Source organism: Callorhinus ursinus, unplaced genomic scaffold (assembly GCF_003265705.2).
Source record: "Callorhinus ursinus isolate GAN/ISIS: 27379988/994484 unplaced genomic scaffold, GSC_fseal_2.0 scaffold4, whole genome shotgun sequence".
NCBI classification, from domain to species: Eukaryota; Metazoa; Chordata; class Mammalia; order Carnivora; family Otariidae; genus Callorhinus; species Callorhinus ursinus.
This window is the reverse complement of record NW_027397066.1, coordinates 156,198,081-156,223,039: the sequence shown is the minus strand read 5'-3', so window position 1 is coordinate 156,223,039 and position 24,959 is coordinate 156,198,081. Positions and strand designations below refer to the sequence as shown.

The 24,959-nt window shown below is 42.0% G+C and overlaps 1 protein-coding gene across 7 annotated transcripts in view; it reads left to right on the top strand.

Moving 5' to 3' along the window:
• Positions 1–24,959, top strand: part of DOCK5 (dedicator of cytokinesis 5) — a 200,346-nt gene that overhangs the window by 105,764 nt on the left and 69,623 nt on the right. For all 7 annotated transcript variants that reach the window (XM_025873815.2, XM_025873813.2, XM_073892592.1 and 4 more), the window contains exons 12-22: positions 27–169; positions 3,086–3,211; positions 7,378–7,502; positions 8,823–8,921; positions 10,224–10,296; positions 12,456–12,559; positions 13,523–13,706; positions 20,259–20,356; positions 20,597–20,686; positions 22,237–22,337; positions 24,112–24,246. In XM_025873815.2, the coding sequence (XP_025729600.1) occupies positions 27–169; positions 3,086–3,211; positions 7,378–7,502; positions 8,823–8,921; positions 10,224–10,296; positions 12,456–12,559; positions 13,523–13,706; positions 20,259–20,356; positions 20,597–20,686; positions 22,237–22,337; positions 24,112–24,246 (1,278 nt within the window). The remainder of the gene's footprint in view (positions 1–26; positions 170–3,085; positions 3,212–7,377; positions 7,503–8,822; positions 8,922–10,223; positions 10,297–12,455; positions 12,560–13,522; positions 13,707–20,258; positions 20,357–20,596; positions 20,687–22,236; positions 22,338–24,111; positions 24,247–24,959) is intronic.

Sequence of the window (24,959 nt, the reverse complement as noted above, 5' to 3'; positions counted from 1 at the left end):
TTACCTCTCATTTCTGACTTTCCCAGAATTGCAATGGAAACCTATATCCGACAGAGACAGCTAATCATGTCGCCCCTGATAACATCCCATGTGATTGGGGAGAATGAGCCACTCACTTCAGTCTTGAATAAAGTGATAGCAGCGAAGGAAGTGAATCACAAAGGACAAGGTACACAGCCCTGCGTACTAAGCTGGGAGGGGGCTTGGGGGGTGGCATTGGAACTGGGTCCTTGGACTCTGGCCCTTTTCCCTATCTTTCTCTGATGCAAAGCAGACCCTGCTGGGGATTGCTCACCTCAGCTTCCTACTGAAGGCATTTAACACTGAAGAGTGCAGAGGCTGCACTCAGCACTGAATTGGATCACAGCTGTATTTTGTAAATTCTGTGGAAAATCTGTGGAACAAATTTTTATCCCATGAGTCCTTTTTCAGTTTTCTCTCCCCTTACATTAAGTAAAATTGAGAGGAAAGAGACCAAAGTAATACAAATGAACAGATATTAATTTTAAGATTTGATTTATTTATTTGAGGGAGAGAGAGAGCGTGAGCTCAAGTCGGGGGAGGGAGAGGGAGAAGCAGACCCCCTGCTGAGCAGGGAGCCCAATGGATTGATGGATGCGATGGATTGATGCATGCGGGATCATGACCTGAGCTAAAGGCAGATGCTTAAACCAACTGAGCCACACAGGCACCCCTGAACAGATATTAACATGAAATAACGGGCTAGCTAGCAAAACATTTCGAGTTGTTTTTAGTGCCTCCATATATTGTTCTTTTGACAGTTTTAACTAAGAAATTCCATTCATTGAAACTGCATTTTAAATTCAAATAATATTTTAAAAACTAGTTAAAATTTTAAAATTCAAATACTATGATGGTGATGATTTGGGGATAATTTTGAAGATTGGGTCACTTTTTCTTTTTTTTTTTTTAAACCACTCTGTAACCATCTTCTACTGAAGTGGAGGCAATCAGGAAACACATTATTTTCAGCATATTCCATTTTCCATGTATTCACAGTTGTTCTGGGTAGGAAAGACATGTGAGGAATCATTAAAGAATATGAAATACATTTGTTGTTTTAGAACTCCTAGCCTAGGATATGATTTATTAGAGTGGAAAATCCTTATACTAAATAAATTGCTGTGTATGTGTAATTTCTTTTTTTTCCCAAACAAAAGTGGAAAAAAAATATTTGCTTTCTTGCTGCTTAATGAAGCAAGTACTTTCCAAATGTTTTTATGCTCATTACAGATATTTTTTGGTGGCTGTCTGCATGATATTCCATTGCTTGGATTTAAGAAAATTTCATCCCCCTAGGGAAACACTTAAGTGTGTTTTCTATTTTGTAACCATTATAAACTTAAATAACTGCTGTGACTACTTTTATACATGAAGCTTTTTCCATATTTAGGATTACCTCCCCAAGAAAATTCCTACAGGTGGGACTCCTAGGGCAGATGATGGGAACAAGCTCAAACTCAGAGATAACACATATTACCAGATTGCTTTCCATCGACTTCTGCCAGTGGGTGCTGATTACCATGGTGCCTGCTTGGCAAGCTGATAGTTAAAAATCTTTAACTGTTTTTTGAGTGCCTGGTTGACTCAGTTGGTTAAGTGTTTGACTCTTGATTTTGGCTCAGGTCATGATCTCAGGGTTGTGAGATCCAGCCATGTGTCAGGCTCCATGCTGGGTATGGAGCCTGCTTAGGATTCTCTCCCCTCGCTCGTTCCCTGCTAGTCCTGTGCAAAGGTGAAAAGTAGACTTCCATAGTTCTCTTGCAGTTTAAAAAAAACTACTTGGGGGGCACCTGGGTGGCTCAGTCGTTAAGCATCTGCTTTCTGCTCGCATCATGATCCCAGGGTCCTGGGATCAAACCCCGCATCGGGCTCCCTGCTCCGCGGGAAGCCTGCTTCTCCCTCACCCCTGCCCGTGCTTGTATTCCCTCTCTCGCTGTGTCTCTCTCTGTCAAATAAATAAAATCTTAAAAAAAAATTTTTTTTCTAATTTAAAAGACTACCTGGTGGTGAATTACCTACCCTTCCTATGCATTCATGAGTTTTTCTAAAGTTTTCCTTCTCAGTTTTTATGAAGATAACAATGTCTTACATAGAACATGTATTTTTCAATTTTTGATTTGTCAAATATTTACCAACTTCGTGTACTTCTTTGTGAATTGTCTATACATGTTCCATTTATTTGATGTTTTTCTTGTAATTTCTTATAGGTATTTCACCATTTGTAGCCTGCCTTTCACTTCTTTATAAATATCAAAACTTTCCATTTGTGTATAGATAATTCTTTTTTTTAAATTTATTTATTTATTTTAGAGAGAGCATGCACATGCACACAAGTGTGGGAAGGGGCAGAGGGAGAGGGAGAGAATCCTCAAGCAGACTCCCTGCTGAGTGTGGAGCCCCATATGGGACTTGATCCCAGGACCCTGGGATCATGACCTGAGCCAAAATCAAGAGTTGGACGCTTAACTGACTGAGCCACCCAGATGCCCCCAGATAATTCTTTTTGCGTGTAATTTCTTCATTTGTCTCTATACTTAGGAAAAAGGTTCATTTTATTTCTTTATTATATTAGGAATTTATTTTAATGAAAACGTGAGGTGAGAAATTTCTCTTTTAAGTAGCAAGAAAATTATTCCAGCACATTTATGAAATTGTTTTCTTTTTTCAGGATTTGTTATGCATCTTTACTATATATTAAGTTGCTATATATTATAGTACTTAATCTAATTGTTTCCACTGATTTATATGTATCTTTTCTACCACTAATACAACACTTCATTACAGCTCCATAATATTTTGGTATCTGATAGGGGCTGTCTTTACTCATGTTTTTTTCCCCCCAAAGTAAACATCTGTTCACACCTCTGTCAAATTCTCAGGGAAGTCTTGTTGTGATTTTGATAGGAGTGTCATGAAAATTATAAGTTAACTGGGGGAGAATTTACATTTTTATAATAAAGTATCTGTATATTACTACAATCATTTTTTTTCAGCGTTTCTATGTATGTTTATGGTATAGATCATAAAGAGAACTGAAAGTTCATCCTTTGTTTCTTTTAAGGACTTTGGGTATCTTTGAAGCTTTTGCCAGGTGACCTCTCACAGGTTCAGAAGAATTTTTCACACCTGGTGGATAGATCAACTGCAATCGCCCGAAAAATGGGCTTTCCTGAAATAATACTTCCAGGTAAAAGCTTTTACGTGGTTCACCTGTTACGCGTTCCTTTAGTTCTTCCTTCCATGCAGCAGTTACTTCTAACGTGACAGTTGAGGCAGTGCAAGAACCTCTGTGGCCTTTAGTGACCCGCATCTGTGGTATCGAGACAGTGGGAGACTCCAAGAGGGTTGCAGTACCCAGTGCACGAGCCCGAGATGATACTTCTACACGTAACTCAGAGTTTCCTTGTCACTCTTCCTTTCTGCTCTGCAGGAGCCCCTCTGAAATTCTTCCCTACGTTATCCATTAAGGATCGCTAATGGTAGCACAGGTTTTGTGCCCCAAGAGTGGTTTTTCTTGTCGCATGTCCCTTTCTCAGGATGACATCACCAGCATTGGGGGCTGCTGGCCAGGAAGCTCCAGCGAGGTCCCTGCTCAGCACAGTGTCTGCCAGAACCTTTGCCCCATTTGCTTAAACTCCGACTGTGTGCTTGGCTCTCCCCATACATGTGGTGACAAGAATGTAAACATTCTACAGTTTTCTTACTCGTTTTGTCTTTTTTGGCACCATATATTGGTGATCTGCATATGTGTTCTCTTGATTTTGCTGACTTAACCCATTTGCTTTCTTTTTTCTTTTTTGTTTAAAGATTTTATTTATTCATTTGAGACACAGAGATACAGAGAGAGAGAGAGAGCATGAGCAGGGGGAGGGGCAGAGGCAGAGGGAGAAGCAGGCTCCCTGCTGAGCCAGGAGCCCGATGTGGGGCTCGATCCCAGGACCCTGGGATCATGACCTGAGCCGAAGGCAGACGCTTAACCATCTGAGCCACCCAGGTGCCCCCCAGTTTGATTTTACATATATATATGTATTACATGAAGCATATGTGTTATAAATATTAAAAGATGATATTACATATTTTATAGATAGGCAGATAGAATATATAAATAAATAACCTTTGGCATGCTAGAAAAATTTTAGAAAACCATGCTGTTGTCTACTGCATAAATATTGGGGCTCTTTTAAAGTAACACAACCTCTTATTCCTCTTTCTGGAGATGAAGGAGCAGTAATAATGTGTTGCCACACACATCGTCTGCACGTAGCAGGCATTAAAAAGGATGAATGGGAAGAAGAGCTATCTGTAAAATGGAGACCATCTTTTTCTTTTCTTGTGAAAGAAGGTGGTTCTTCGTCTGCTGACGTTATCCCTTCTGGACTCACTCAGCCCAGTGCATCTTCATCTTTATTCTGTGAAAGTGTTTGTCTTCTTGTTTAAAAAAATAAGCATCAGTAATATTCCTATAACCAATGGCAGTGTTATTACTACAGGAAGAATGAAATCTGAAACAATAAAATGGAGAAGTTTATTTTTTCGGACAAAGTGAACTTCTCTCTGCAGTCTGCCTAGAAGATTCTTTCTGATCTTGCCAGTCAGTAGGATTGGCTCCCGGACTGCCAGAGCTGTCATAGGCTTGGAAAGTCATCTCAGATGATGGCTCCCAAATGCTGGTCTTTGGATCAGCTCAGAAACATTAAAATACAGGTTCCCACAGTGTTCCAGAGACTCCGATTCAGTTTGTAAGACCAGGGCTCCCCTGGTGATTCTGGTGATCAGCCAGGTTTGAGAAATAAGAGGTCCAGACCAAAGTTCCTTACCTTGTTGCTCCTCATCACCATTTGAACAGGCTCCAGAGACACCTTAAGTCCTTCCCTCAGCCCGACTTTCCCCTCTAGCCCAGGTGCTCCTGCTGTCTGCCCCCAGCTGCACACCCAGAATCTCAGAAGCCATCGCATAACGTACTCTCTGTCTCTCTTTCTGCATCTGTCCTGTCCAGAATGGTGTCACTAGAGAACCCCTAGAGTGTAATGTCACTAAGTCCAGTGGATATTTTTTAGCCTAAAGATTGTCTCAGGTTCCCTTGGCCGCATGTAACATTGTTGACCACCCCCTTGTGGAACCGGTCCTCCCTCATCATCAGGGACCCGCACTCTTCTCTTTGTGTCCGTTCCCCTTTGCCACCATGTCACCTTCGACCTTGCCTTTAAATGTGAGAGTTCCCCAGTGTCTGGTCCTTATGTCCTCTGTTAGTTTGCTCGGGCTGCCCTGATAAAGTATCACATGCTGGGCAGCTTCAACAACAGACATTTATTTTCTCACACTTCTGGAGGCTGGAAGTCTGAGATGTCAGTGGGGCTGGTTTCTTCCGAGCCTCCCTCCTTGGCTAGGAGATGGCCGTCTTCTTGCTATGTCCTCACATGGTCACCCCTGGGTCTACTCTCTTCTTGTAAGGATACCAGTTATATTGGATTAGCACCCACCATATGACCTCATTTTACCTTAGTCACCCAGTTTAAGGGCCCCGTCTCCAAATACAGTCGCATTTGGAGGTGTTAAGGGTGAGGGCTTCGGCATATGACTTTAGGGGAAACAGTTCAGCCCCTAACAGGTTTCTTTCCTTCTCATGCCTGTATTCTCTTCCTGTGGGATCTCATCCACTCACTTTGCCTCTGTGTGTTAGTTGCTTCTAACTTCGTGTCCGTAGCCTCGAGACCGCTCCTTTGAACTCCATTACCACAGATCCAACTACTTCCTGCCTTGGGACTTCAGTAGCTACTATTCCTACCTGACTGGATCTCTCTTCTCTCTTTAACTGGTTAATTCTCACTCACACCTCCAGACACAGTTGGGACTTAGTGTTATGCCTTCACAGAGCCTGACCTTTTCCTTCATTTGTAATGATGCATTTTGTCCTGTGATTATCTGCTAATGCTTCTCTCCTCCACTAGACCGTAGGCTGTGTGAGAGCGAGGCTGGTGCATGGCTCACCATTGTCTCCCAGACACCTGGCACAGTGGTTGGTACAGAGTAGGTGCTTGGTCAGTTTTTTAAATGAATAAATGAATATTATCTCATCTGATTGTACCATATTCAGACCGCTACCTGTTGTTGGAAATTGAGGATTTTCCAAGTTTTCACTTTTGTAAACAACACCACAATGAATATCCTTATAGATAAATTTTAGTTTACATTCTTAATACTGTGGGACAAATATTACCAGTGAAGTTGCTTTGTCAGATAAGGCTTTTAACACAAATTTTCCGTTTCTCTATTGACAAAGTGTATGTCAATTAAGATTTCGAACTGTGTTGTATGAATAAGCCCCTTTTGCATCACCTTAACCAACTGCGGTCAAGACCTTAATTTTTTTTCTAAGCAGATGAGTGATGAAAATAAAAAGTGCTCTAACTGTGCACCCCTGTTTTCTTATAACGCTAGAAGGTTTTATTTTTTTACATTGGGAAGCAGTTTAATATAGAATAGATTTTGGAGTCCTTCTTATAATACCGAGCCTTCCTGGCCAGGAATTTGGCATGCCTTTCATTCATTGTAGGTTTTGTTTAAGCATCTTACTAACATTTAATTTTTTTCTTCACTGTGGGGGCTATTCATTTGCTAATTAAATTTTAAAATTTTGTGCTGGACAACCAAGAATATGACAAGTGGAAATGATTCTGATACTGGTAAAAACAATTAAGCTGATTTAAATAAATGTAATGATTACCTGTAAGACATGTTGAACAGTGCCTAGCACAGAGGAAGCACCCAATAAACATTAGCTTTTGTTTTTTTCAGATGTGTTAAAATACCGCCCTCCAAGGCATTATTAAAAAAGAATCTGCTACCGTAACCTAATAAAATACATTGTGTACTTATTATTAGAAAGCAGTTATTAATAAACAACAAAGGATCACTATTGAAAAGAGTTCGTTTTAAAACACTGTATTTCACAGACACTTTGGTATGTATGGAAAGATAGGCTGAGGGAAGCTGAAAAGGACAATACATATAAAAACCTCTGCTGTATGAATAGCTCCCTATAAAGTCAGAGCATTTCTTTTGTTGCTGTTAAGATTTTATTTATTTATTTGAGAGAGAGAGAGCACAAGCGGTGGGGGGAGGGGCAGAGGGAGAAGCAGACTTCCCGCTGAGCAGGGAGCCCGACGTGGGACTCGATCCCAGGACCCCAAGATCATGACCCGAGCTGAAGGCAGATGCTTCACCGACTGAGCCACCCGGGTTCCCCAAGTCAGATCCTTTCATATTTTATCTACATGTTTTATCTTATGTAATCCTGAAAATTCAAAATGACTTCTCTCAGTACCACTCACAGGATGGGTTGTCCCGTTGCAGGGGATGTGCGGAATGATATTTATGTCACCCTGATCCACGGGGAGTTTGACAAAGGGAAAAAGAAGACGCCAAAGAACGTGGAGGTGACCATGTCTGTGTATGATGAGGAGGGCAAGCTCTTGGAGGTAGGTGGGGCTGCCCAGAAATCCTGCTGCCATCACACGCTTCTTTCCAACAGGGGACTTTGGTCTGAGGTGACTTGCTGTCCACATTAGTGTGCATTTGCTTTTTTCGTAAGGAAAAAGGATGAAACCTGCTAGATTTGTGATTATCAATTACCAAGTTTACTAAGAAACCCATTTAGACTCTTATTTTCATCATTTCTCCCGTTCTAAGAAGTATCTCCAGCCACTAGTGATTTCATGTGTATGCTTCTGATCCAGAAGTTCTATGTCATTGGCAAGTTACTTGGCTACTTTCAAGCGAGGTAGGTCCCTGTGGGGCTGGAGCGAAGTAGTGTGGATGCCCAGAAGGCACTGCAGGGCCCCCTTCCTGTACCAAGTCCGCAGAACCAGAGGAGACACACCCCGTAGAAAGCTGTTAAACATCGACTCCCACTGGTCTTTAGGTTTTGTTTTAGTAATCAGGAAGCTGCAACCCAAAAAGGGTAGGATGGTGCTGGTCCCTCAGTGACTACCACAGTTACACACTTAGACCCTCAAAGAAAGGAGTAGAAACTCATTCCTACCCTACTCTTCAGCCTCCAAATGCGATTGGTGGATGTGTGCCAGTGTGAGACACGTGCTGGCTGCGTGGAGGGTAGGGGGCTCATGCATGGTGTGTGCAGTTCTCTTATTTTTCTAGATGAAATCATCCCTTTTAAGTATTTACCCCCAAAATACAAAAACACTAACTCAAAGGGACACATGCACCGCTTTGTTTATAGCAGCATTATTTTCAATAGCCAAGTTATGGAAACAGCCCAGTGTCCATGGACTGATGAATGGATAAAGAAGATGTGATGTGTGTGTGTGTGTGTGTGTGTGTGTGTGTGTGTGTGTGTGTATACACACAATGGAATATTACTCAGCCATCAAAAGAATGAAATCTTGCCATTGGCAACAACATGGTTGGAGCTAGAGAGTATTATGCTAAGTGAAATAAGTCAGTCAGAGAAAGACAAATATTATATGACTTCACGCATGTATGGAATTTAAGAAACAAAACAAACAAGCAAAGGGGAAAAAAGGAGAGAGACAAACCAAGAAACAGATTCTTAACCATAGAGAACAGATGGCTACCAGAGGGGAGGTGGCTGGGGTGATGGGTGAAATAGGGGATGAGGATTCAGAGCACACGTGATGAGCACGGAGTAACGTACAGAATTGTTGAATCACTGTATTATACATCAGAAACTAATATAACACTGTATGTCAACTATACTGGAATTAAAATAAAAAACAATTTTAAAAAATCCTCTTTTAATTTTTTCTTCCCATCCAAAGAAAGCAATTCATCCTGGTGCCGGATATGAAGGCATTTCAGAGTACAAATCAGTAGTCTATTACCAAGTCAAGCAGCCCTGTTGGTATGAGACTGTCAAGGTGAGATGCACCATTTGTAATCTCCATCATATATTAAACCTTGTTTAGATTCCTTTCTTCTTTTTACCCACAAATCATTCCTTCTTTATCCTGAAGTTATAGATCGGTTGCCTGTGGTGTCCTATAAGAAATGAATTGATACAATTCTGCATGAGAGTATTTATCTTTAACTCAGAATTCTTAAATAACATTCTCATTGATAAATGTGTAGAAATTTGACTAGAGACGCTTGTGGTTGTAATGATGTAATAGGTTGCCAAGATGATCTAAAACCAAGTGGAAATTTTCACACTCTGCAAGCAGTTGCCTAACATTTTTTTCTTCTTGGCCTCTGACCAAGTTTTCTGGGCCTCTTTTCACTTTAAATATGTGTATTACAAATTCCTAAGTGCTTTTTAGATAAGACATCCCCTGTGAGTCGCTCAGTAGCCCTGTGGCTAAAACAGTGTCGTAATGCCCTTTCTGATTAGGTAACCAAGACTCAAAAATGGTCAGGTGACTTTCCAAGATCCTGTAACTGCTTAATATCCAAACCTAAATTGGAGCCCACTTCTTGATTGTCAGAATCAAATCAGATTGTCAGTCTTTCGAGCTCTCCCTAGAAAACTAAAAAAAAAAAAAAAATTTGCACTAATATCTCAATGCAGAAGTAACCATTTTCCACAATTTTATATACGTCATATGTTTTGGAATGTGCTGTTTCTAACAGGTTTATGTTGTGCTTTTTAAAACTACTTATCTCAAGGCATTAAAAGTTCTTCAGAAATGGGTCTCTAGGTACTCGAATAATATTCCATTATATGATCATGCTATAATTTATTTAACTATTTGCCACAAATTTTCTGCTCTTTTCATTGCCATGTACTTCTTTTTACCTTCTCCCCTCTATATATGGAAACAGCAAAAAGCTTCCTTGTCCCCAGTATATTATCTTTTCCTTCTGTTATGGACCCTAATTATTACCATATCAGTCAACCTACAATACACCTTGCAGTCTGGAAGCTCCTATATAGACCCCAAAGTCCTGATCTTTTTCCTCTGAAGTCCTTCCTCTTTCATACTTGAGAAAGTACTAGAAACTTATAATATCGCCATCCTCAGAATCCATGATAAACAGCAAAGATGATTTCTCTTGAGATTCTTGAGGTTTTGAAAATAACTCAGTCTGTTTTGAATGGAACTTTACTCTCAGTCTCACTCTGTGCTGTAGTAAGAGACTAAAAATGAACCAACTCTATGAAGTGGGCTAAGAGTGCAACATACTGTGGATGTGTCAATTGTAAGTTCCTTATTATTATGCAGGTATCCATTGCTATAGAGGAGGTTACTCGCTGCCATATAAGATTTACCTTCCGACACAGGTCATCTCAGGAATGTAAGTACTAGGAGATCTACAACACATTTCTGTTAAAAAAAAAAGATTTACTCTTGCTCGACAGTACTTTTGTGGGTCTGGAAAACAAAATTTTTGGAAACTACATACTTAGCACCATTACTTCAGGATTCATTAGTATTAAGAAAATCAGAGTGTCACTCATATGTCACTCATATATGGAATTTAAGAAACAAAATAGAGAACGTAGGGGAAGGGAAGGAAAAATAAAATAAGATAAAACCAGAGAGGGAGGCAGACTATAGGAGACTCTTAACTCTAGGGAACAAACTGAGGGTTGCTGGGGGGGGGGAGGGGGGATGGGGTAACTGGGGGATGGGCATTAAGGAGGACATATGATGTAATGAGCACTGGGTGTTATATACAACTGATGAATCACGAAACTCTGTGCCTCAAACTAATAATAAATATATGCTAACTAAATTGAATTTAAATAAAAAAAATTTTTTTAAAGAATTTCCCCAAAACATGTTCTGTGAATATTAAGGTTCTGTATGATGTTAATAGATGTTCTCTAAGGGTTTCACAGGATAGGACATGGGTAGTGACCTGAAGTCTCTGCTGGTCTGGTTAGGAAGATGAGCAAGAGAAAAGGCAACTACGGTCAGTGTGGTCGGTGCTACACCAGCAAAGAGTTGTAAGGAGGCACGTAGCAAAGCATCCAGCCCTGTCATCTATGCATGATTTTGATGTCCTGAGACATACAGGTGTAGAAGGAATCGATGTTAGCCCAGTGAAGAGTGGTGGTGGAGAAATGTGTTTGAAATCCACAAAGTGAATGCAGTAGGGCTGAAGTGAGAGCAGTGGGAGAAGTCCTAATATTAGGTTGAACCCCACAAAATTGCTGTTTTGGGAGGTCAGTATCAAATAGTCAAATATCAGCAATTTCCTGTGGTTCTACATAATACTAAGCTAGCATTTATCAAGCCCTTAGTTTGTATGAGACACTAAGTGAATCTCTATTTATTCACTGTGTAGTGTCCACACTCACCTGATAAGGTACGGAATGCCTTTATCCACGTTTATACAAAAAACAAACTGAGCACAGAGAAATGAGATCCTTGCCCAGGGCCACAGGGCTAGGGAGTGACAGAGCGCTGTCAGTCACCTCAGCAGTCTGAATCAGGCAGGCTGGAGCCACATCATGAAGGATGAAGGTTATTTTGAACCAGGTTATGGAGGAGCCCTTAAAAGGTGTTTTATGGGTGGTAGTGGTGGTGGTTGTGGTTTAGTGTATGTTTATAACAGCTTTATTCATAATATCCCCACATTGGATATAGCCTAACAGGTACCAACAGGAGAATGGATAAACAAATTGTAATGTAATCATATAGTGGTTTACTGCTCAGCCAGTCTAGGGGCACATGAGCCACTACTGACGTCAGAGTTGTGTGTGTGATGAGAACAGGCCACAGGTTGTCCCAGGCATCAACACCTAGCTAGGGGATACCCTAGAGGCCAGAGGCCAACACCTAAAGATCCAGAGGATGGTGCTCTGCTTCCTTGGGGAGGCTGGACCCTCCTGGCACCTGGGCTACTCTCTGGGAAGGAAGAGGTGGCATAATAAACCTTGGAGTATAATTAAGACTTCACTGAATCTATCTTAAAGCAAGAGAAATGAGGTGTCTCGTGGATGTGTTTTGGAGCAGCATGGTTGACCTGATTAGATAAGCTTTTGGAAATTTCCCTCTGTCTGCAGTGTGGAGAAAAGAACTGCTTGGAAAGATCCTCTAGAAATACAGGGAAGACACGAATGGAACTAGGGTAGGAACAGAAGGGAGGGGGAGAAAAGGCACAGGTTTCAGAGGTCTTCAGTACATGGAGTTGACATGGTGGGAGGAAGTCAGTGTCAACATCCACATTTCTGATTGGAGTGATTGGATAGTTGCTGGTCTCATTCATTTGCAAATGTAGGAAGAAAAACATACATGGAGGTACTAGAAGATTTCAGTTTGGGGAATATTTCCTTTGAGGGGCCCGTGGCATGCACACTACACACAACTTATTGTAGCTTGTTGAACAGTGTTGATTATGGCATAATTGAATGTCATACCCTGGAGCAAAATGGGAACTTGTCCATCCCAGCCAGCGCTTCCTGCTGTCTTTCTGCACTGCTCACACCTGTATTTCTGTCTTTTCAGCCAGGGATAAATCGGAACGAGCCTTTGGCGTGGCCTTCGTGAAACTGATGAACCCGGATGGTACCACTCTGCAGGATGGGAGGCATGATCTGGTGGTTTATAAGGTGCTGCTAACAGAACAAAGCTCAGAAAATGGCTTAGGAAATATTTACTCCCTCTGAAATGGGTTCTCAAGGCTCCAGTCAGAATTATGTGGATAAATATCAGAAACTTGTCGAGAGCTAGAAGTGTTTGCCCCATAAGTCTAGAAAACCAGAGGGCTCCAGCTGCATGATCTCCCATCCCCTCTCTGTAAGGAGTGAGTTGGATCGTTATCACATCTCCCTCCCCTGCAACGGCGTTCGGTGGCAGTGACTAGTCAAGGGCTGACCTGCCTCTCTTCTGCATCGTCCTGTGTGGAACAGGGCCAGTTGCACTGTTGGGCTTGGTTGGGGTGTGGTGGGCGTGGTAGGATGTGGTTTTTGTATCACTGAGAGCCAGGCACCATTTCTCGGCTGGGGGTGCCTCGCTTCCTTCCCTAACAGTTTGGTCCTCACTCTTTAACTGCTACGGAATTATCTTCTGAGATTTTCAAGTGGAAAGTAGACACAGGAAGGTCTCGTTTATCTAATGATATCACAGAACCGGTAGCTTCTTTGAGCTGCCTCTACCTGGTGTGGGTCTTCCTTATTTCACAGCTAGTTTTGGAAGGCATGACAAGCTATTTCCTCCCAATGAATCCAGTCAACCCCTCAACCCAATGACATATTATTATGACCATTTACAGGTTCAAGAAAACGGACTCCAACCTCATTCCTTAGTATTGATTTATTTATAGCAGAGATCTAGGGTGTTCTCAGTTTGGAGTTCACAGCTTATTCCATTTTTATTCAGTGTTGAAATTATTTCTGGGCTCAAACCCTGGAAAAGTATCACAGTGTCTTAGAGTTGGAAGGAGCGTAAGTATAATTTGAGAAAACTGTGTTTCACACCCTGGAAAGGCACCATGCTCATGATAGAAACCAGTTTTATTTGCATCTGAGAGATTTTGCCCATCATTTGGTGTCCCTCACGTGCTTCCTTTTCAGGGTGACAACAGGAAAATGGAAGATGCTAAGTTCTATCTGACCCTGCCGGGAACTAAGGTAGAGATGGAAGAAAAAGAGCTCCAAGCGTCCAAAACCCTGGCCAACTTTACCCCAAGCAAGGACAGCACTAAAGACAGCTTTCAGATCGCCACCCTCATTTGCTCCACAAAACTCACCCAGAATGGTAGGTGTGGTGACCACACTGGGTTTTCTCTTTGGTCCCCCTGGGTTCCTTTGTTAGACCCAGGGGGCTGGGCCACGTGGGGCTGTGTCTTCTGAGGCCAGATGCTGGGCACTTCGGATTCTACTCCCCGTTCTTCACATGATGTTCTGGGTGCTACTGATCACAAAGCTAATTCTCGCTCTGAGGTTATCTTGCCTGTATTTCAAATAGGATGAAAAGTAGTTTGGTATTTTTTAAGATCATAAAACCTGTAAATGTATTCATTAACAGAGGCTGGAAAATTTTTAAAGTCTCATGTTTCCTTCCTTCAAGGCAGCAAAGAACTTTAATAACGTACTCTGTATAATACATGAAACAACAGATATTGATAATAAGGGGGAGGGTACTGGTAGAGAAGAAGAATCAGTCTCTTGCCCAAAAAGGTGTGGCCAAGAGCAGGAAGGGTTCCTTCTGCCCCCCCCCCCCCCACAGAGCCTCCTCTTTCCCATTTTTTTCCCCCAAGCATTCAGGGGCTTTTCATAAAATCAGCTGAATAGTTCAAATGGGCTTCACTTTGTTCCTTCTTGTAATCTGTGGTATGAATTTTAACTTCTTTTGTGTATATGATGGTATTTGATATCCAGTAACAGCTTCTCATTCAGTTAACTTACGAGTAAGGGGTCCTGCTGAACTTAGTGAGCCAAGAATGAGGAACTCTGGGAACTTGCCGTAGAAATCCTATAGCCCCTATGATGGAGAGAGGATTAATCACTTTGGGCTTTTAGAAGATTTGGGTGAGGAACATGGCCGGGACTCTGCCTTTCGGAAGTACTAAGGGATAGACAAAACAGTTTAAACATAAGGTACACTCAGGGATCAGATGTTGGTTGATCTTTAAAAGGGGTCAGTATTGTTTGTTTTGATGAATCATGGTTGGCTAGAGAACATGGATAGTATTTCAACTTGGACAAGTGGCCAGACTCAACAGAGTTAAGTGCAGAGCTGATATACATGTGAAAGTAAAAACACACTCACCAAGAATTAAGCCAGAAAAAAGGCAAATCTGTGGAGACAGTGAAAACTTTCATGGTTGCAAAGGCCTCAGAGAGGAGGAGGGATGACTAGGCAAAGCATGGGGTATTTCTACAGCAGTAAAGCCATACTATATGATACTGGGATGAATACATGGGTGCATGTCATTATACATTTGTCAAAAGCCACAGAACGTGCTACACAGAGTAAACCCTAACATATACTGTGGACTTTAGTTCATGAATGGTATAATATTAGATCATTACTTATAACAGATGTACCACACTAATGTAAGATACTAATAGTAGGGGGAGGCTGGGGAGCACTAGGAGTATATGGGAACTCTCTGTACTTTGTGCTTAATTTTTCAGTAAACCTAAAACTGCTCTCAGAAAAATAAAGTCTATTAAGAGGAAAACAAAAATTAAGCCAGAAAATATTCTGAGCTTCATAGAAGACATGACAAAACTGTATCAGTGACCTAATCCTTCTTAGGGAAAAAGCAAATGTGATAAACTGCTGGTACCAGGTTAAATGGTACAGTATTGATGGAAGATGATTTAGAAGGTGTATCAAAGGTTTTGAATGTATTCAGATCCTTTGAGCCAGTCGTCTCATCCCTGGAAATTAAACCTAAGTAAACAATGAAAGATGAGCACAAAGATTCATGTATGAAGATGTCTCCGTATTACTCATAATAGGGGAATAGCAGAAACAATCCAAATGTCCAATAATTGGGGGCATTATCATGTAATTAAATGACACATGTGCAGCTACCAAATATATTTCAAAATGTAGTCAAAGACATGTGAAAACTTTGCATTAGCCAGGGTATAATCCTAGTTTTGTTTAGATACATGTTGACGATTTGGAGCCAATCGCCTGGGTTCAAGTCCCAACTCTGCCACTAGCTGTTTCCTCTCGGGCAAGCCACATGACCTCTTTGTGACTTGGTGTCCTCATCTTTAAAATGGGAATGATACTAGTGTATATTTCAGAGAATGAAGTAAAATAAGTAAAAGCGAAACAAGTGTCTCGCGCATTGTAAACCCTGTGTGAATATTAGCCACCACCACCACCATCACCATCATCATATGTACACAGAAAAAGACTAAAAGGAAAGACTCCCGAAGTTGGAAGAGTAGTTTATTTTCTGTGCTCTTTCTGCTATTTTCCAAACTTTTAACTATGAAATGTTAAAATGGTATTTTTGTAAGTGTGGCAGCAGACAATACAAAGCATTAATGTACTTTTAGGACTATTAAGGGATAGTCAAGAGAGATGGCATTTATCGAATAGATTATCCTTTCCAGAGATTAGACCTTCAAGTAAAGCAAGTGATCAAAGTAGCTAAAATTAACTTAAAATGAAAAGCAGAAGGAATTTCCATGAGAGAGAACCATATGGTTCACTTGTTTATTATCCCCAGTCAAAAATACAGGAAGCGTATGGACAGGTGCCAGTACCCGGCTCAGATGCTTGATTTGCTGACATCTGCCTCGCTCATCTTCTAGGTGTTCTAAAGGCGCGCTGTCCCCCTGTGGCGGCCACCAGGCACGTGGAGCTTGCGAAATTTAGTTAGCATAGAGGAAAGTACGGTTGCACTAGTCTCGTTTCAGGTATTCCATGGTTTTGTGCTTCTGGAGGCTTTCGTGTTGGCCAGCGGACCCACAACATTGCCATCATCCCAGAAAGTTCCATCTGATGGAACTGCCCTGGCTTTGTTGTCCTCCCCATTCCTAACGTTTAGGTCTCAAAAAACTCAACATACCAAACCGAATGAAAGTCTTACATAATAACATATCCCAAAGAAGGTTGAAAGAGGCAGATTCACCCAAACCAGGGAGGAGTGATGTGCTGTCCTCATGGCCTGAGGTGGGGCTGGGAGGGAGAACAGATGTGAGAAGAGTGAAGAGAACCGTAGGACACCCCAAGCATCAGAGGGACACAGGGCCTTCCGAGGGCCAAGTAATGATAATAAGGGTTGCAGGTGGTTCATGTATTCTCTTTCTTCTAATTCGATGGAAGTTCTAAGGAACCAGTTTAATGTATTCTGAGAAAGAGGAAGCTGAAGAACAGTAAGAAACCCTCCACTCCAAGAGGGCCCTTCCTGATAAAGAGGGTAGCTGTTCTTTCACAGAGACCATGACCAAGGGCATTTCTCCTTAGCTTCACAAAGAACTATTCAGACTCTAAAGGTGAAAAGCCACTGGCCTGTGTTACAGACAGAGCTTGTAGACTCTTCATTTATAAATTTTTTCAAAACTAGATCAGACCCAGTTTATATGGATCATTTGTTGCTGGGCCTGTATAGAGGGTGAGAATAGATTTGTGGCTCCAACAAAGGGAGAGGGGAGTTCAGGTCCTTGTAGGTGTGGGACAGTTTCCAGCATCGTCTTATTTTACCCTCCAACACCCTAGCGCACGAAGACACCAGCATCACCATTCTGTTCACTGATCAGAAAGTTGAGTTAAGGAGCACCTGGGTGGCTCAGTCACTAAGCGTCTGCCTTCGGCTCAGGTCATGATCACAGGGTCCTGGGATTGGACCCCACGTTGGGCTCCCTTCTCTGCAGGGAGCCTGCTTCTCCCTCTCCCGCTTCCCCTACTTTTGCTCCCTCTCTTGCTGTGTCTCTCTCTGTCAAATAAATAAAATCTTTAAAAAAAAAAAAAAGAAAGTTAAGGTGCCAAAATTTTCCCTAGGTTCATAAGTAGTGGACATGGGTCTGAAAATAGATATTTGCAACACCAAAACGTATGGTTTTTCTTTTCCTTTTTAAGTGTTATGGTCTCTAATCCTTTCTCTAAAGTAGTCACTAGCCTAAATTTGGGGATTGTCATTCAGAGTACCCTGAATTCTTAAATATTTTGGGGAGGGACGTAAATTGAGAGAACCTTGGATAACATTGGGATGGTTATTTCTGATGATCTGGAAATTCCATTCTAGTTTTATGGCCCAGAGAAGCTGCTGTACCTGGAAACCAGAAGATGCAGGAGAATGTTCATGGCAGAATTGTTTGTGATAAATAGAAAAAACTGCAGACAACTCAAAGGTTTATCAGCAGTGGAATGGACAAACACATGGTTGTACATCTGCACAATAGGAGAGATACTGTGTAGCAACTGACAGGAATTAACTAGAGCTATATGCCTCAACCTGCATGAAAGAGCGCCGGAAGTCTGGGGACTTTGCTCTAACATGGGGCTGCCACTTTTCTAGCCCCAGGACCTCTGATTCACCAGATGCCAACTCTATTCCTGACATGGGCAGTGATGTGGCATGCAGATATTTCTAGGGCGTAAACCTCTGGGCTGATAGAAGGGTTGTTCGCAGACTCTTAAAGCTGCCGGGTGACTCCCCGGTGAAGTATCTAAATCCTTTTTCCTCAGGCAGGAACTGGTGGGGTGAAGTAACAAACGGACCCTTACCATTGACTAGCCTCCAGCCGGAGTAGGAGATGGGAAGGGGGAAGTGGACAAGCCCAGCACAGTGTCTCTTACCAAATGCTCCCTGAACAAACGAGTAAATCCAAGAACTGTGATGAGCAGGCCACCGGTTCCTTTTCCACCCATTCACTCATTCTTGTAGCAAACACCTATTGAACACCTATGAGGCGCCTGGCACCATGATGGCATAAAACAATGAATGCAGTATGGTTCCTGCCCTCAAGTGGCTCAGGTCTATGGGCTGAGCCAAAGAGATACCAAGTGTGTCTTTACCATTCGTTATGTTTGTCTTTGTGTACGTATATGTAGGAAAGAGTACAATAGCACAGAATGATTGGGTCAGTCTCCCCAGAGGGAATACAGTTTGAGGTGGGTCTTAAACATAAGTATGAGCTTACCAAATACATAGTATTAAAATATTTCTGGGCATTTGAGACAAAGAGAAGAATATATGCAAAGACATGGATCTAGCAGAGCATGCCATAGTCTGGGGAGTAGTGAGTTGATCTGTCTGGCTGCTGAGGGGTAACAGAATGGTGGATGATGCCCTGGCAGAAAGGCCATGGGTGGGGCCTCACCACCTTCTGTGAGTGGTATGGGACTTTCTTCTCTTCAGAGTGGGGAGTCTCTAGGTGCTGGGTTTTGGAGGTTTCCCAGGGACTAAACCATAGGTAAACTAATAAAAGAAACACTCATGAAGCAAATTGACTATTCTAATGAACAGTATATGTTTTTAACAACTTCTGTATATTATACAAGTCCATTGATTAAAAAGCATGTGTTGCTACTTATACTGGCTAATGCTCTGTAAATGGGAATAGTAGCTTAATGTACTAAACAAAATGATAAAATAGTAACAGTCCAGATGCCTGTTCTAGTTCCCTGTGACACTTTCAACATTGGTTAAAGCTATAAATGGCTTAAAGATCCATAATTCTACACTTTAAGTCCAAATACACCTCAAGATTTCTGCCCCAGTCTTGCCCTAAGGACCATGAACCTGTTCTGCCTTCCTTTGAAATAGCAATCTATCTAATTTGCTTGTCTGTTTCTTTGAAGAACCCTGGGAAGGCAGTATGATAGAGTAGTACGGACATGGTTTTTTGGGATTAAATTAAATTCCATTCATAATGCTCCTGGCCATTGTGTGACCTAAGGCAAGTTATTTAATTTCATAAGGTCTCAGTTTCCTCAACTCAAAAATGGAAAAAAATGAAATCTCTACAATGTGGATGCAGTGTTTAAATGGATTAGTGTGGGGCACCTGGGTGGCTCAGTTGGTTAAGTGTCCAACTCTTGGTTTCGGCTTAGGTCGTGTTCTCAGGGTCGAGATCGAGCCCCACATCAGGCTCTGTGCCTTGCGCAGAGTCAGCTTGAGACTCTCTCTCCCTTTCCCTCTGCTCCTGCTCTCTCTCTCTCTTTAAAATAAATGAAAAAATCTTAAAAAGAATAAATGCATCAGTGCATATATATATATATATAAGTTCCCTTTTCCCTTTGTATCCACTGAGATACACATAGTGATAAAGGACGAATTAAGCAATGCAGCAAATTGAAGGTATGAAGTTTACTTAAGAGTGTCTTCAGGATGCCTGGATGGCTCAGTTGGTTAAGCATCTGATTCTTGATTTTGGCTCAGGTCATGATCTCAGAGTTGTGGGATCGAGCCCTGAGTCAGGCAGAGTGCAGAGTCTGCTTCTCCTTCTCTCTCTGCCCCAACCTCCCCCAACCCCCGCTCATGTCCACTTGCTCTCTCTCTCTCTAATAAATAAAATCTTAAAAAAAAGTGCTTCCAACTTTTCATCTATATGGCTATGATGTCATTATTTCAGAAATATGAATTCCATTCAGGAATTCAATTTTATGTTCTCATATATTAGTGGTTAATTTTTTTCTCTGAAGACTGAAAGACTACAAGGTTTTTTCTGGTTTAGATAGGAGAGAGTAAATTAAAAAAAAAGAAATACATAAGGAATTAGCCACTATTAAGAGCAGTTATCTTTTCTAGAGAGTTCTATAGTTGTATCCTGAAATAGTGTGCATTACTTCTTTCAATCAGTGTCTAATTTTATGCTTTGTGGTCGTTCTTCTTAGTTGACCTGTTGGGCCTGTTAAATTGGCGTTCGAACTCCCAGAACATTAAACACAACTTAAAGAAGTTAATGGAAGTGGATGGAGGCGAGATTGTTAAGGTTTGTTTATGTATTTGTGGTTAGAAACACAGTCATTGTATCATTAGTTCAACATTTCAAATTAAATCAGTGGTCAGAAATATAAAACTTGTTATCTACACTGGAAAGCCCAAGTGTCAATTTTTAAGAAATGCTATTTTTAAACTCATTCTACTGTAACCTAATTTCTCTGAATTTTTACAGTATGGAGCTGAACTGAAAGCATGAAATAACCTCTCTCTCTTTTTTTTTTATCTTCAGTTTTTGCAAGATACACTAGATGCACTATTTAACATAATGATGGAAATGTCAGACAATGAAACCTATGACTTCCTTGTGTTTGATGCACTGGTAAGCAGTTAAACACATTAACTAGTTTATTCTCACAACAGTGTAGTGTTTAGTATTTTGCTATTATAACTGACTGCGACGAATGTCCTCCTGCATAAACACTTGCATACATCTCTCTGTTTCTAGAGGTTAAATTGGAAACAACTGACTCAGTGTTCAAAGACTTTATTTTTCTGTTACCTGTTAGATCTTACTTACTGATATGCTTTCTTTCTCATTAGGGTAAACGAGGTATTGTATCACATTAGAAATCAAGAATCACTTTAACTTACTTTAAAATTGCCTAGTTATAAACCAGGAGATACGTTTAACAAAGGTCACTGTGGCTCTGTTGTGTGTGCTTGTGTGTTCATAAAAGGGAGACTGAATTCCCACATCAGAAACGAACATCAGTCTCATTCTGTACAAATCACACAGCCCACTCCAAAAACTGAGATCCAGACAAGGAGAGATGATGTTAGAATCTTGGAAGGTGGGGCACCTGGGTGGCTTAGTCGGTTTCTACCTTCAGCTCAGGTCATGATCCCAGGGTGCTGGGATTGAGCCCCATGTCAGGCTTCCTGCTCAGCGGGGAGCCTGCTTCTCCCTCTCCCTCTGCCGCTCCCCTGCTTGTGTTCCCTCTCTTGCTGTGTCTCTGTCAAATAAATAAATAAAAATCTTAAAAAAAAATAAAAAAAAACTTTGAAAGGCTACAAATTGTGGTGGAGTGAGTGGAGGAAGCTGACACATCCAAACCAAGAACGTTTTCTCGTTGTTGGGGTTAAAATTCTGTGCAGAATTTACCTGGATGTTGCAGCAAAGGAATGTTAGCTGTTTTACCAGCTTGGAGAAATTGATACATTCAGGAAGTGGTCAGGGCATTAAGGATATAAGATAAAGAGAGGAAATCCTCCAGCTAAGATTGCACTTGGCCAGATTCATGGGGAAGAACAGGTCTGGGCTCTGTGGACAGAGCAACTGGCATTGGGTCTATGCAGGCATCCCTGGGGCCCTTCTCCTACATTCTTCTGTCAGCAGTAGGTGCAGTGTGGTGGTTGGTAGATTATGTGCCTGATAGGGATGCCATTCACAGAAGAAGGGGAAATTGAGAGGCAAAAGTCTGATGAAGTTCAATTATTGGGGGCACTCATGCTGCACTCAGGAGAACAAGGTCACGAAATAATTCATTAACTGCATCCTTGGGTTAGAGTTTCTTTTTCCCACAGGAGACCCCTTCTGTATCTTTCTCCTGCCTCTCCCCATCTTCCTCCCTGACTCATCTTGCTTGCGCACTGGCCTCTCTTTGAGACAGTGAGCTCCCTGAGGCCAGGGGCCGGCTCTTACTAGATTCTCCATAGCATTTAGCCCAGTGCCTGACACATAGTTTCTCTATTGGCGTTAAATAAGAGAAACTCCAAGACTTTACTTCAGCTCTGGAATAGTGAAGTGGGAATGCTGCAAAAATGGTCGAGAAAGAAAAGAAGGCACCAGGATGCTAGCATCCAGCTTGTTGACATAATGAACGCCTGGGGTCGCACAGTGCTGCTATCTGTATTTTTCACCTTTGGCAGGTATTTATTATCTCACTGATAGGAGACATCAAGTTCCAGCATTTTAATCCTGTCCTCGAAACCTACATCTATAAGCACTTCAGTGCCACTCTGGCATACGTGTAAGTATGACTCAAGGGGACTACCTGCTGCTGGGGTGTTGGGTTTGTACTCTTAGGGTTGGGTTGTTAAGAAATGCAAGGGACATAAGCTGAGTAAGTGTGCCCCTAAGTGCGGAAGCTTGTTGTAAGCTTCCAGTGGCAAGAGAGAACCAGCTAAGTGTTCCACCCCTGGGAAAGGCATTAAAGGCAATCCCTGCCTTCTGGAAAGCTCCTGAAGAGATAAGGCTGTATGTCTTTAAGAATCCAGAACACAGAGAGATGAGGAGTTGAAGGGAACACAGTCAAGGATGGAAGATCATACTCGGGATCTTAGGAGAGTTGGGTGTCAGGAAGACTAAGTCTGGTAGAACTGAGGGTCATGTCCTCAGCCCTATACCACAAGTGCTTTGTAGACTTTATTACTTACAGGATATGAGATGATGTAATTTTTCTTTCTTTTATATAAGGGAGAATGGTCTCTGCCTTTTCCATAGTGCAGTCTCCTTTCTGTCTTTGGTTTATGAGCCTCTGACTCGGGAAAGCAACTAACTTCAGCCCACCTCACTGTGGCATACTATGTAGCCTGTCTCCCCCACCCCTGTGCATTCCTGCTACTGTGCAGAGCAATGTGATAAAGAGTGACAGGAATGTAGTTGAGATCGGCAGAGGTCTTTCTGACAACAGCTTAGGCCAGGTCATGCTAGCTGATTTGCTGATCTCTCAGGTTGGGTGCCGACCTGATTTTTCAGGTCAGATTAGAGATTCCCTTATGTCCTTTCTGAGCCAAACAAGAAAGCTCTTGGTTTTATGTGCATGGGAGATCCAGCAATGTTATAAAATGTAAGTGACAGAAAAGAGGTGTCATGTAGCATAATCACCAACGAACACGATGGACATGAAGCCCGCTGGATTGGGAGAAGCAGCGGATAGGCTCATGACAGGTTTCTTTGCATCCAGTAGCCTCACTTTCCAAGCAGGTGGTAGCTTCAAGTGAGGAACTCCTATTGCTGGATCTTCATTCCACAGAGCCAAATGCAACACTCCGGAAAGTAGTAATTTGGGTTTCTTTACAAGACTTTAGCTGTTCAACATGTGTGCTGTGGATATTACTTAATACTGTGGAAACTCAGAGATTTACAGAAAGAAAGGTCAAGTTACGAGCGCTCCCAGAAGTGTAAGTTAGCAAACGATTAAGAAAATGCCTAGACTCTGGAAAGGCACAGAGAGCAATCTGACATCCCAGCCCAGTGTTATCTGTTGGGATGCTCAGAAACCATGGTTGTTTTTGTCAGATTGAGCTTCTCTTCCCATCCTCACCATTGTGTGGATCCCAAAGAGTTTAGGCAGACTGGAGGGAATTAGACTTCTTTTAAGGTGACTACATTAAGCAGACAGTCCCTTCCTTACAGGAACGTCTGAGGGTGTGTGTGTAACCTACTAGAGATTTAGATGCCTTCATGGTTTGAATCCCTTCAGCTTTCATTTTTGATCCTTTTTAAAAATCCTGCTAAAGTAAAGAAACCACGCCTTATTTCTAAGCATTAGGGAAGCTCCAAACCTAGACTGCAGCAGTGAGGAAAACCCAACTGCAAAGGAGTTAATTTTCCTGCTCAAACCTAGACTACGGCAGTGAGGAAGCCCAACTGCAAAGGAGTTAATTTTCCTGCTCAAGGCATATTCTAGAAGGGGTAATTATAGTTGTGATTTCTGCTTCCCTGGTATGCCAAGTTCCCTTCTTACAGAACATACCCTACCACTTTGCCCCACTGACAATTTTCTTTCTCACCCTTTTAAGGAAACTCTCCAAGGTACTGAACTTCTATGTGGCTAATGCAGATGACTCCAGCAAGACAGAATTGCTTTTTGCTGCTTTGAAAGCCCTAAAGTACTTGTTTCGATTCATCATCCAATCTAGAGTACTCTACTTGAGGTAATGGTAGCTGTAATAAAATGTTTATGCTGTCTCTTCTCTCTCCACGGACTTTTCCTTAATCTTCATGCTCTATGTTCAGCAATCTGATCATGGTCGGGTCATGGAATTGCCAAATTTCAAAACTCCCAAGGCTGAAGATGGTGGTAGACTTTGATACCCCTAGAGAAGGCCCATGCAAAGTCCTTTTGAGTCAGCAGAATTTCTAGGGCAGTAATGGCAGCAGGACTTAGGGATGCAGGTGGCTACAGTGTGCAGCTTGATGAAAGCCCTGGTTGGTGATGACAGCTCTAGAAAGCAAGGTTCCTGTGGCAAGATTGCGTTTAGCACAGCAAGGGACCTCATGATGTTGGGTGTACAAATCTAGGATCGTGAGCGCTTGGTGGTGGTAGATGGAGAGTGGTGGCAGGTGTCGTCAGAGAGATGTTTCCTCAGGTATGTGTTTCTTCGCTGACATCATGCTTAGCTACCTGATGAAACTAAGTCAGCTATGATAATTCCCAGCTTGAATTTCTAGAATAACAGCTGCATCAAAAACAAGAGAGACGGGGCACCTGGATGGCACAGTTGGTTAAGTGTCTGACTCTTGGTTTCGGCTCAGGCTGTGATCTCAGGATCATGAGATCAGCCCACATTGGGCTCTGTGCTGAGTGAGGAGCCTGCTTGGGATTCCTGCTCTCCCTCTCCTTCTGCCTCCCCCGCCCCCCCCCCCC